Source organism: Pogona vitticeps, chromosome 1, assembly GCF_051106095.1.
Source record: "Pogona vitticeps strain Pit_001003342236 chromosome 1, PviZW2.1, whole genome shotgun sequence".
In the NCBI taxonomy this organism is placed as follows: domain Eukaryota; kingdom Metazoa; phylum Chordata; class Lepidosauria; order Squamata; family Agamidae; genus Pogona; species Pogona vitticeps.
Genome location: NC_135783.1, coordinates 241,533,615 through 241,546,056, shown reverse-complemented (window position 1 = coordinate 241,546,056; position 12,442 = coordinate 241,533,615). Strand labels below are relative to the sequence as shown.

General features: G+C 44.6%; 1 protein-coding gene across 3 annotated transcripts in view; it reads right to left on the bottom strand.

Annotated features, from left to right (window-relative positions):
• The window catches only part of NHEJ1 (non-homologous end joining factor 1), a 121,990-nt gene that overhangs the window by 101,795 nt on the left and 7,753 nt on the right, over positions 1-12,442 (bottom strand). For all 3 annotated transcript variants that reach the window (XM_020792114.3, XM_020792115.3, XM_078382937.1), the window contains exons 4-5: positions 9,756-9,894; positions 7,566-7,624 (exon numbers count right to left, since the gene is read on the bottom strand). In XM_020792114.3, coding sequence (XP_020647773.3) covers positions 7,566-7,624; positions 9,756-9,894 — 198 coding nt within the window. The remainder of the gene's footprint in view (positions 1-7,565; positions 7,625-9,755; positions 9,895-12,442) is intronic.

Here is a 12,442-nt window from a genome sequence, read left to right as displayed (position 1 = left end):
TGAATTAATGGGACTTACATAAGTGTTGACAACCAATCTCATTCATGCATTGGGTTTTTTTCTAGCTAAGACTAACAACTGGATTTGGCCCTTAAACACAAAACTCATTTATGATAGCAAATATAGGTAAATCGTTCCTTTCAACCAATACAATTCCTTTGAACTGGTATATATGTGACCATGTAATCAAATTCAAGAACTATGTCACATACTTTCAAAAAAGCTATTTCTACAGGGATTTAGGAAGACATTAGACAAATAGGCCTGCAGTCCCTGGAGTCATCTTTCCCAGATTTGCAGGCTCATTGACAGTGGAGTTTTTCTAGCATGTGCCCCAGGAGCCTGCAACCAGCATTTCTCTCCTAACTTTTTTCACTGGTTTGCCTGCTCCAGCAATCCACTGCTTTATATTAAAGCAGCATCATTACAACCTTATGGGTGACAGCAGTGACCAAGTGTCCCTACATGTTGTGTAACCCCTTACTCTGTATTTCAAATTATTCCCATTCCTTTGACAGCCCCATAAAATTAGCACACAGTGCCACTCCTCGTCTAGGTATAAATTCTATACATTACCCTACCCGAAACAATCACCTTCCATACATGGTGGGCTATAACGTCCATCACTCCTACCCAGCATGTCCATTTAGTACGTGGCACATGGACAAAGACTGAAATAAGTTCCTGTACTAACTCTTGATTGTTAGCTCGTTATTAGCAGTCGTGTCCCGTCCCGGAAAAGTCAAGGGGTTGGAATACATATAAACCTCAGGCCTGATCCATTATGCTTCTTCTCCCCTTGCTATAAAGCAACCAAACAAAAAAGACAAATGATGGCAGCAGGATACTTTTGCTCATGTGGACTGGTGTCAAGAGGAAGGATTGGGGGTTAAGAGATTATCTTCTCTCCTTGGGAACATTTGTGTTTCAAGAGCAGGAGAGGACTGAATCCTATTCATGGCATGCCATGGAAGAAAAGGTGATGAGGCACAGCTCTTCCTGGCCAGGAGTAATAGCTGGGGCATGGCCAGGAGTCCTCAAACACTGCATGATGTAATAGCCACCACCCCAACCCATGACTTGGCCAGCCCTCCACCCACGTCCTCCGCCCCACAAGGAAGAAACAGAAGCGGAGCACCCCATTCAGCACATCTCAGGACCCCAGCCAAAGAAGGGCCCGGCTGCTGCTCCTGCCACTGAGGTTTGTTCTCAAGACTGCGGTCTGGACTCTATTTCAGGGGCTGCTGTGCCCAGTCTGGTTTCAGCAACATGCAACCCAGCTGACTCACAAGCCAGGGTAAACGGCCTGTGGTTGCTGCATCAAGCCAACTCCCTCCTCACCTGATTATGCCTAAATCAATAAATAAATACAGCGGCTCACCCTCTGACAGACGCCTCAATGGCAAACAGATGGGGTAGGAGAGGCACACAGGCATGCCAAGTGGGAGTATGAATACGTACACACGACGCTTAGGCAAACCTCTACTGAGTCATTAGTGCAGGTAATAATTGTCCTTGCACAATATTGTGCACTAACTGCCTTACTCCTCAGTTTTGACCTCAGGAGCTCACTTGCACCTTTCCACACAGAGACATTTTTCACCAATATTCTTAGATCTAAGAGCAGCTGTGGGATCCTTAATTTGCAGAAAGAATGCAAGTATGATTGTGGTTGCATGTTATTTATTGCTTTTTAAAATCCCACCACCCAAAAAAGCTAGATTCTGCAGCTATGACAATGGCACAAATTAAGCAAACATTAGTCCCAAGGGAGAAGCAACTAGGCAGGGCACCGATGGCCTGTTCCTTGGAGCACTTTAACAAGGGGCACGAACCCTTCAGATTTAATTTCTCATAGATTCAATTGGTTCAAGGCAACTTGACAGCTGAATGAGAAAAATACTTAAAGAGGATCTCCCTTAAAGGACTCCAGTTAGGTGCCACTATGAATAAGATGAATATAGGTCATTCACCTGCAGGCAAGAGAGTGCCTGGCATCTTAGGACAAATGCTAGACATGCTGCCATTTTATACTATGCAATTTCAGTCACACTAACCTAGTAAGAAAGAGGAGCGAAATTCTACTCCAAACATGGCTTTTGTGGACAGCAATTACCCTTCGTGATTATTATTGCCTACAAAATTTGTATCCTTTCCTATAAGTAGACCTTTCCTATAAGTCGACCTTTTAATTGTATTTTAATCATTTTATCTTTTATTGTATTTTAATTTTAATTTTAATTGTTGTAAGCCGCCCAGAGACCTTTGGGTAGGGTGGCCGGCATATAAATTAAACAAATAAATAAATAAATAAATAGATGGGTGGGATAGAAATCCAATAAATAAATAAAATAACAAATTCAGGGTGGCATATGGCCCCCATTTTTATTCTCGCAACAACCCAATGAGGTGGGTTTGGCTCAGAGATGGCCCATTTGCTCAGAAAGATATGCAAGAAGCTTCATGGCAGAGTACCAATCTGAACCTGTGTCTCTCTGGTCCAAGTCCAGCACTCTAGCCACCACATATAATCCTGAGCAGGGCACTTCAAGATACCTCGCGTGTCCAAAGGATTCCAGCAAGGCTAATTTCCTAGCAGTGCTTGTTAACAATCCTTTTTCAAAGCAGAGGAGGAAAAAAGAATAAAGATTTAAAAGCCAGCTCTTCCCCCATTTATTCTAAGCTTAGCCAAGTGAGACAGGAGATGGCCAAGAGAAATTATCCAAGACTTTGGCTTGCCAGCTGTTGCAGGTGGTACCCCTTAGCCCTGGAAATTGCCATGTTTTCCCAGAAAACCCCACTCCTATCCTTCTCCAAGCGGCAAACCACAGCCACCTTTTGCTAACGAAAAACATTCCCCTGAAGGAAGGAGGTGACAGGAACCGTCGCTTCCTCTCCCTCCCTCTGCAAATGGAGCTGGCAAATCAATCGATTGAGGTCCACTGCCACAACCCACTGTCTGCAGCACATAAGGAAGATCACCGTGCCTGCCAAACAATGGTCGCTTCTCTCTCGGAGGCTATTTTTAGCAGCAATAAAAATGAGAGGCTGGTGAACTGAGCATAGAGCAGGCAGGTGTGAGGTGAGGCGTGGCTGAATCCAATCACAGGGAGCTTTTCTTAGAAGTGGCCCATCCAAAATGTGTAACTCATGACACTTTAGCCAGCCTAAGACAAACCCACGCTACACTGATAAATTGCTATACTGTTGTCCAATCAATACAGAAAAAGACAGGCAGGTGCCAGCAGAATCTATACCACAATGGAACACCTCTGATGAAAGAGACAAACATCTACCTGCCTCACTCCAAGCCGTGTAATATAGCAGCATGGTATGCCTACACGATGTATTATATGGGGTTTTTAACTGGTCAACTGTCACGGGTTCTCCCAAACAACCTTGGTAACTGCAATGCAGCGAAAGTGTTATAAATACTCTTTTAGAGATCCTCGGCTTCCTTCCCAAAAATTACATTTTGGTTAGTTCCCTGGGAATGAGCATTCAAACAGCCTGAATGTGATCATCTAAATCTGGTGCAATTATATCCTGAAATAACTTGCCACCAGCAAACTGTTTCTGATCTTTATTTCTAGTCCTCCCAAAATTGAAGTTCCAAGCAAACACAACCCTCTCCAGAAGAACACTGGGGAAAATAAATCTTCAAACCTCTGTTCCCCAACACCATTCCAAGACACCAGAGCACCTGTATACACCCCTGAACTTGATCCCTTCTACCCTTATTGTGTGTGGGGAGGGGGGCTCGCTCCTTCCAGGCTGCATTCCACAGCAGTTTTGACCCAGCACTTACTGACGTCAGTAGGTGGGTGCTCTCTTGCAGATGTCCACACTCCCTGCTCTACGTCTCGCTTTGCCTACCCAGCTACTGCAGCGACAGTCATGCTGGGGAGCCGCCTGTTTGTTTATCTTCCTCTTCAGCATTGCTTATTTTGATGGCACATCCTTCTGGTCCAGCCCAGGTTGACCCATGAACCCTTCACGTCCTGTTTGCTGGAGTTAACTGCGCAGAGGCGGACAGAGGCACAGTGCAGGAGTCGGGATCACAGTGCATAAAAATATTCTGGGGAAATTTCTCGGGGGACAAGCTATATTTGAATCCATTGTATCTGGGTAACCCAATTTTGTCTCTGAACCAAGGTGCAGGCTTGCCCTCTAGTCAGAGGAATTGAAGGCATGTGAGTTCTTCATGATCTAGACCTCGGACCATGGATAAATGGACTGCAGCACCCCATACCCAGGAAATGGCTCCTGCAGACCACATTGTTAAGTACAACAAGGAATGCCAGCTGCCCTGTCCTATCGTAGTAGACACCTCATGGGTTGTCTGAGACCTCCTGACAACCACTTCCATGGAACATAGAAGAGGACTGAATGGCTTCTTTGCCAAAATACAGCGATGTTAATCAGTTCCAAAAATTCATAGCTATGAGAAAACATTGCTAAGTGAAACACGGTTTCCCATAAAAATGCATTGAAAACTGGATAATCCGTTCCAATGGGAACGGATTGCCGTCCTTAAGCAAAAATCGCCATAGGAAACATCGCTAAGCAAAACGCATTTCCCCAATTGAAATGCATTGAAACCTATTCAATGCATCTCAATCGGGGGGAAAAATTACAACAAATTGAAAAAGAGTCGGAACAAAGTCAAATTAGTTTAACAAAGGGTTTTTAAAGTGCACTTATGATTTCAAGCATTCTAAACATTTTTAAACATTTTAAATGTATAAAAACCAGCCAACAGGAGGCTGTCAAAACCATCGTTAAGCGAAACAGGGGGACCCAAACTGTCATCGCTATGCGAAGCATGGTCCCAAACATCGCTATGCGAAAATCGCCCATAGGCAACATCGTTAAATGGAGTGCAAGATCGCTCCGAAAAAGGCATCACTAAGCGCATTCGTCGTTAAACTAAGCACTTGCTAAGTGAGGCACCACTGTATGTTAGATGATATTACACAGTTTTCCTCCATCATCTTCCATTGTTCTGTTCCTCTTAGAAGTCTATACTGTAAAAACATTCATAAAACTAAACTTGAAATAGCCTCCTTATCCTCTTCATTTTAGAAATTTGGAAAGAACAGACTTTCTGTTTTCTTTTCTGTAACTTTTCCCTTGCAGGAAAAAACACTCATACATATCCCTCTTCTGAAGGTCAACCTTCCCCTCCATCTCACAGATTCTTCTAACCGTCTCTTCTAGTCTCAATACCCTTTCATTTTGCCCTTCCCCCACTTTTTTAAAAAAATGTTATAACACTAAGCATTACCTCACAGGCCAGCGATTTAGCAGTGAGCCACTAACTTCATGGCACCGTGGTTAAACTGTAGTATTATAGTCAAAACTATGCACACAGTCAGTGTCTGATCCCAGCGGATTCTGGCAGCCAGCTCGAGGTTCACTCAGTCTTTCATCCTTCCGAGATTGATTAAATCGTGGCGCAGTGGTTAAAACGCTGTACTGCAGCTAAAACTGTGCTCACGACCTGGGGTTCAAATCCCAGGTAGCCGGCTCAAGGTTGACTCAGCCTTCCATCCTTCCGAGGTCGGTAAAATGAGTACCCAGCTTGCTGGGGGGGCAATGTGTAGCCTGTATAATTAAAAATTGTAAACCGCCCGGAGAGTGCTTGTAGCGCTATGGGGCGGTATATAAGTCCAATAAATAAATAAATAAATAAATGAGAAAGCACCCAATGTGCAGCCTGTATAACTAAACTGTAAACCGCCCAGAAAGTGTTTTGAGCACTATGGGGCAATATATATGCAGCACACTTTGCTTTGTTTTGAACCACGTTTTCCCAGCACAGCCCATCTTGGCTTTTGGAACTGTCAGGAGCAACTGTAGCAAAAGTACAGCTCTAACCAAGAAAACACGAGAGATCTTTGCACCATTATCCTGTGTTCTCCCCACATAGGGAGTTGCCATATACTAAGGCTACACTGACAATGACTGGCAGTCTCTCTTCAGGACTTCAGCTAGAACCTGAGATCTTTTGGCATTCAAATCATGGGCCCTACCACGGAGCTACAGCTTCTGAAAATAGGTTATTCATCAATCAAGGGGAAATAAAAGCAGTGTAGTTGCCAATTGGACTCACGATGTAGCTGTGTAAGTATGTGCTTTATCAAACTGAATGTACTTCACTAGACAAGCAGCAAGACTCAGAGGTACATAAGCTTTGCAGGATAAGGCCATACATGCTTGGTGGTCAACATGAGAAGTCACAAGCAGTTGTAGAAGAGCTGCCATAAACAGTATCATGGTGTGTAACTGGAAATAATTGCTACAGAAGTGTATATACTATACTATGACAATGCAGAAAAACATGGAAGAGCTGTCCAGAGTTGGCCAAGTATCAATTCTTACAGAAAGCCAACGTACCTTACATATCAAATCACGTGACTAACAAGCCTCCACTGTGATCATCCGCAAAAGATTTATATAGGTGTTTATTTTTCCCTTATTATTCTTTTATCCATTCCAAAGTTAGGATGCCTCTGCTCTAGATAACTATTGAGAGTCACTGTGTTTCTCGATGGAACTGGAAATTCTGATATGTTAGGTATACCACATGTTAGGTGCTGGTGTTTACATGGTCTTGCAGCTGACCCTCTTAAAGCTTGCCCTTAATTCAATTTTTGTTTGTGATTATTTAACAATTCTTGCAACCCAAGCCCACTAATAAGGCCATGCATGTTACCTTTTTGATAAGATTAATCTAGATCAGTGGTTCCCAGTCTTGGGTCCCCAAATATTCCTGGACTAAAACTCCCAGAAGCCTTCACCACTAGCTATGCTGACCAGGATTTCTGGGAGTTGCATTCCAAGAACATCTGGGGGTCCAAGGTTGGGAACCACTGATCTAGAGCAATCTGAACAGCCTAACAATTTAAGAAGTCCTGGAACATGCTGGTAGAAAAAAAATGCAGAAAGAACCCTTAACTGCCAGCTCTTTCATGCTAATAGACCTTGCTACAACCCCTCCACTCACTTCTCAGCCTGTAAGGAATAAGAAACGTTCAGTGATGGCACGTGGCACGGGAAAGAGAGCATGAAATCGTTGCAGCTGGGAAAAGTAGGAGCGTGGGAAAATTCCACAGGCCACCTCCTGTATCACGAATTGCAAACTTGTATATTTGTCAAGGTAGTGAAACTCGGGGAACTTCAATACAAAATTAGCAGGTTTTTATACTGTAGCCCAGAAAGACAGATAAGTATATTACTTGTGCACAGTCTCTCCCAAAGCACATGCTCTGGAGCAGGGAAGCAAAAAGGGGCTATTCAAGTTATATGAGCTAGGCAGAATCAACACATCGTATTAACAGGAGCACTCTGGTGATTGAGAATCATCCGCTTAATCATACATGCTCAAAAGGCCCTCAATCCAAATGGACTAAGCTTAAAAAGAGCACTAAAAAGTCACTCACATTGACACTGCTGGATGCAGAGCAATCAAAATATATTGAAATTGACATGGACTGCATGCACTCACTATTTTAACAGAGACACACAGACAAACCTGAATGACAGCAGGAATGTTCTCCTACCTGAGTGTGAAAGGTCTGCAGGAAAGATTCTTCTTTGAAAGGCTGCGTTTTCAGGCGCTCTATAAAAGAAACACCAAGAATGGAGAGAGTGGGCCTCTGAATTTGTAGGATATCCTGCAAATTTTATTCCTAGGTAATGAGCACAAGGTGCCTCACCTTGGGTACACAGAGTCTGTCAGTGCTGTGTCATCATGCTGGATATGTTCTGATTAGAGATGGGACTATTCGTATATGGATACCCATGCACAGGTGGCGTTAACGAGGGTCCAACCCCATGGGGCTGGACAATGCACTCACCGATCTGCCGCGGATGTGGATGGTGCAATTCTATCACTGGCTCCGCAACATGCAATCCGCTCGCCCGTCTTGGCAGGACGCGGGAGGACAAGCCTCGCTGCAAGGTCGAAGAATGGCGACCAGATTGTGCGCTGCGGAGCCATCGGTAAAATTGTGCCATCCGCAACGGATTGGTGAGTGGACCGTCCAGCCCCATGGGGCTGGACCCTCGTTAACGCCACTTGTGCAGGATATTCGTATTTGTATATGAATATGAATACCCCCATCTCTAGTTCTGACACATATAGCAATGGACTCAGGGATCTGAAACGCTTACTCTCAACTCCACTGCCAGCCTACAGGGCTACAGGATCACCTTGCTGGACTGCAGTTCCCACAAGCTCTATGTCTAAACCAACATAGCCGACTAGTAAGAGACAAGCTGCAACCCAACAATATCTGAAGGGGCACACATTCTCTACCCTTGCTACAGAGACCACCTACGACTGTGAAGATAAAGGATGGAAAAAAGGATCATGCCGGGTTAGAAACCATTACTGTTTTAGAGAACAGAATCACCCATTGGTCAAGCAGGCTGCAGGATTCTGAGACTTCTCATCCAAAATAACAATAATAACCTTTCAAACGCTAGGGCTATGCTATGTAATTTACATAAAGTTTCTTCGCATCTACCTGCTAGAAAGCAATACTGAAAAGTCAATGGGATATGGAATAACTGAAGATAACTGCTATACTTCCTATGCAGATAATACAGGTGTTCTGTTTTCAGGGACTCCCTGGTGCAACTCAGCTTGCCTTTTTGGACTAATGCAGAAATAGGAAGCGGGTCAGGACACCTGAAATTAGAAGCAAGGACTTTGTTGCCAAATGACCATCTAAAAAAGACACTGGAGCCTGCCTTCCAGTGTTGAAAATGGGTTTCAAGCACACAAGTCAGGTGAGGCCACTTGGCAAGAAAGGTATAAACCTGGTAACAGATGAGCTGTGACGAGCCTTATTTGGGCCTTAAAATATCTGAAGTAACTTGATGTTTCCTCTCCCACCAAACACTGGGTGTTTCTAAGCAGAAGCTATGGATGACTGCAAGGGCCCACCTCACAGGTGGTGAATAAATAATGAGTGGAAATTGTGGCTGGCATCTGTTCAGAGCTGGCACATGCTCAATACAAAAATGAGAATGCCAGGCCACTTAGCAGACATTGTTGACTCAGTTTGGAGACAGGAGATACATAGGCGCATGTGACAAATGACATGACGTGGTTGTGTACAGTGAAAAGATGGGGAGTGCCACGAGTCCCTCCACCCCCACGGCCCCTTTCTGTACTGCCTTCCTGAGGCCTAAACCCTAATCTAAGCATCAGTGGCATAACCAGTCCCTGTGGTCACTGGCCTGGATTCTTCTGTTCTCTGGACTGGAAGAGCAAGGAATGCTGCCTACCTTCAGCAAGTCTCTCAAGCAGCAGGCCTGTGAGCAAAAGCTGCAGCTTTGTGCAGTGAGGGAGAGGGGAGGGCGGGGGGGGGGTGAGGGAGCCCTCAATGGCTCTAAGTGCTTACTGAGAAAGGAAGAGGGGGAAAAAAGAGCAGCCTGATTCCACTCAAGTTTCTTTTGAAACTGGCACAGGCCCCAGGCTCCTGGGTTGTGGCCAGGCACTCAAAGGAAAGGAAAGGAAAGGAGCCCTTTGGCTAGCCCCCAAGCACTTCAGCTACTGGTCAGTGTCCAGCTCTTTCCACTCCCAAGGGCCTTGACCCCACAGCGTCTGGTTAGCTAGTCTGGAGCTACTGCATGTGAAACCCAGGTTAGTCTGGCCAGGGGCCAAACATGGCACACACGCAGGGCCAGCCTCAAGGGAGGAAAGAAGGAAGCTTATGTCATCAACCAGGGCAGCACCTCACCTCGGCTGAGCGCAGCCCCGTTCTCTTGGTATTCCTCGATCTCGGCGTCCTTCTGGAGCAGCAAGGACGCCAGCTCCTGCACCTGGCACTGCAACACCAAGCTCATCGCCATCAGGGGCCGCACAAGGTGGCGGAACATCTGTCATCAAGGTACAGAAGAGAGGCCAAGGGTCAAGGAGCAGCAACAGCACTGGGCCTTGGGCCAGTAAGAGCCATTTAAATTCTCCTCATGGGTATTGAATGTACAAATGAAGTCAAATGCTGCCTTCAGCCCAACACCTAGAGATGAATGAGGGGTGGGGGTGGCCGCAGCTCTTGCTGCTGGTAAGAGCCCAACAAAGGCATGCTGCAGTTGGGAAGGAGCATCTCCGCTCTACATATCCTTACTTGTGACACTGCTGGGAGTAATGCTGGTTTTCAGACCACACAAAGCACTCCTAGCCTTTCTGTTGCCTGTCAGCAGAGGGCTCAGGAACACAACGACCAAAGATCTATTTATTTAAAAGAAAGGTTACTGCTGAATTGCAAGTTGCCCCTAGTGGAGAGAAAAGTGTAACTTGGATTCAGCATCTGTTATTCCACCACCTCCTAAAACGTTGCACAGAAAAAGTAATAAAGGCAAGTCAGTTCTTCTAACCTGAAATTGAAGAAAAGAACAACGCTAAGATCAAGGACAAAATAACTCTTCTGCAAAACGTAACTGCAACGGGGGCCCATCTCTGCAATGTATTCTTTGGCTCCATAGACCATCAAAGGCAAAGAATGGTGGCAGGGTATCTCTCATCCTGCTATTTCTGTCTCATCCTGAACAGAAGAAGGAAATCACTTCCTCTGGAAAGTAAAAAGGCACCAGAAAATACAGACCACAAACACAGTATCCTGCAGCACCTTTCTTACCCTAGATATATTTGGTCTATAATGCCTGTCATTATCAGAAAACATGCTGAGTTGGGGTTATGGGAATTATAGTCCAACCCATCTCAAGGATGCTAGGTTGGAAAAAGCTGTCCTAGACTTTATGAAATAGGAGGTATTCAGCTCATAGTCAAGATGTCACTGAGTGGCTTTTGGCAAGTAACTCACTCTTTAAAAAAAAGAATTTGGACTGATGGCACTATTTGTAGAGGGTTAATCTTTCTCCTCAGCTGACATCTGCCAAGAAAATTCCCCACAGCCTACAGAGCAATTGGGCTTTTAAAAAAAACTTCTCATTTTTGTAAACAAAGATTAATCTCTATTATTTTAAAAGACTAATAGTTGTGCAGGAGGACTACAGATAGCAAAGGAGGCAATGGGTGAAATGACAAGGCACCATAAACCATATCAGTTCTTCAAGTTGCTGTAGTGTACTTGACAGCTATTACATGGAAATAGGGGAGCCAAAATCAGAAAATTAAGCCAATCCCACATTCCAGTCCAAGGCTGACTACACAGCACACTCCAAATGTTAGTTAGATGGCAATGAGATGGAAAGTCCAAGCAGCACAGAGAAGGAGACACCCCATCAAATACCCTGTATTTTCAGCCAATGTTCATGTTAACACATGTCTGTGCATTCAATGAATTCCAGCAAAAAATCAATCACTTGTGGTAATCCCATTTCAGGTCTGGCCATGAGAAAATTCCCCCATTTGCTAAAGTAAGGGTTAATAAATTAGTCTAAGCAAATGTAAGGGAGGACTGCAAATGCAAGCTTCCAGACTTCATGTATCTGTAGAAACAAGTGCTAAATTTCACCATGTCCCCAGAATGCTCCCTTTTATTCAATGGTGCAGACAACTGAACTGGAGAGGTGTTCAGTCAAACCCAGGCAGGCAATAAGTTCTTAAGCACTTAAATCCCAGAGCCAACTGAAGCTATTTTGAGGGCTCATGAAGGTAATTCAGTTGCTGCTTATAAGGACCAGCTTATGAGCCCAAAGCAACAAACTGTGCTCTCATATTTAAGTGATCCTAAGGTTTAGGCACCAGATTAGTAAAAGAAACAGACATGTACCACCTCAATCAAGCTACTCTGGGAGCTTTCCCCACAACATAATTGCAGCCAACGGCTGTGCTTATCTACACAACCTGGTGCTATATCCATCAGAGTAAGCACAAAGTACCAACTACACTTGACAAGTTATTTGTTTGTTTGTTTGTTCAGTCGTTTAGTCGTGTCCGACTCTTCGTGACCCCATGGATCAGAGCACGCCAGGCCCTCCTATCCTCTACCGCCTCCCGGAGTTGTGTCAAATTCATGTTGGTCGCTTCGATGACACTGTCCAACCATCGCATCCTCTGTCGTCCCCTTCTCCTCTTGCCTTCACACGTTCCCAACATCAAAGTCTTTTCCAAGGAGTTATAGGTAATGCAAAATATGCAGTACTTGAACCCCACTGTAGTTTGTTTCTCCTTCCATCAGCAATACTTCCATCAGGACAATGGGCTCTCCCCTCTGCAACCAACCCCCAAAATCTGCAAAGGGAGAGGGTGGACCATCCCGAGGAGATTTTTGGGAGAAGCAGGAGGAAAAAAAAGGAAAAAAAAATCCTATGATGCATGAGGACTTATGATCATGCAATGTTGACTTGTGCCCAAATTCTAAAATCTAGAGTTACTAACTCTCAAGTGCTAATGCTCTTTAAACTGACGTATTTCATTTCTCAGGAGAAAATGTATATCCCTCACGCTCTTCAAAATACAAAT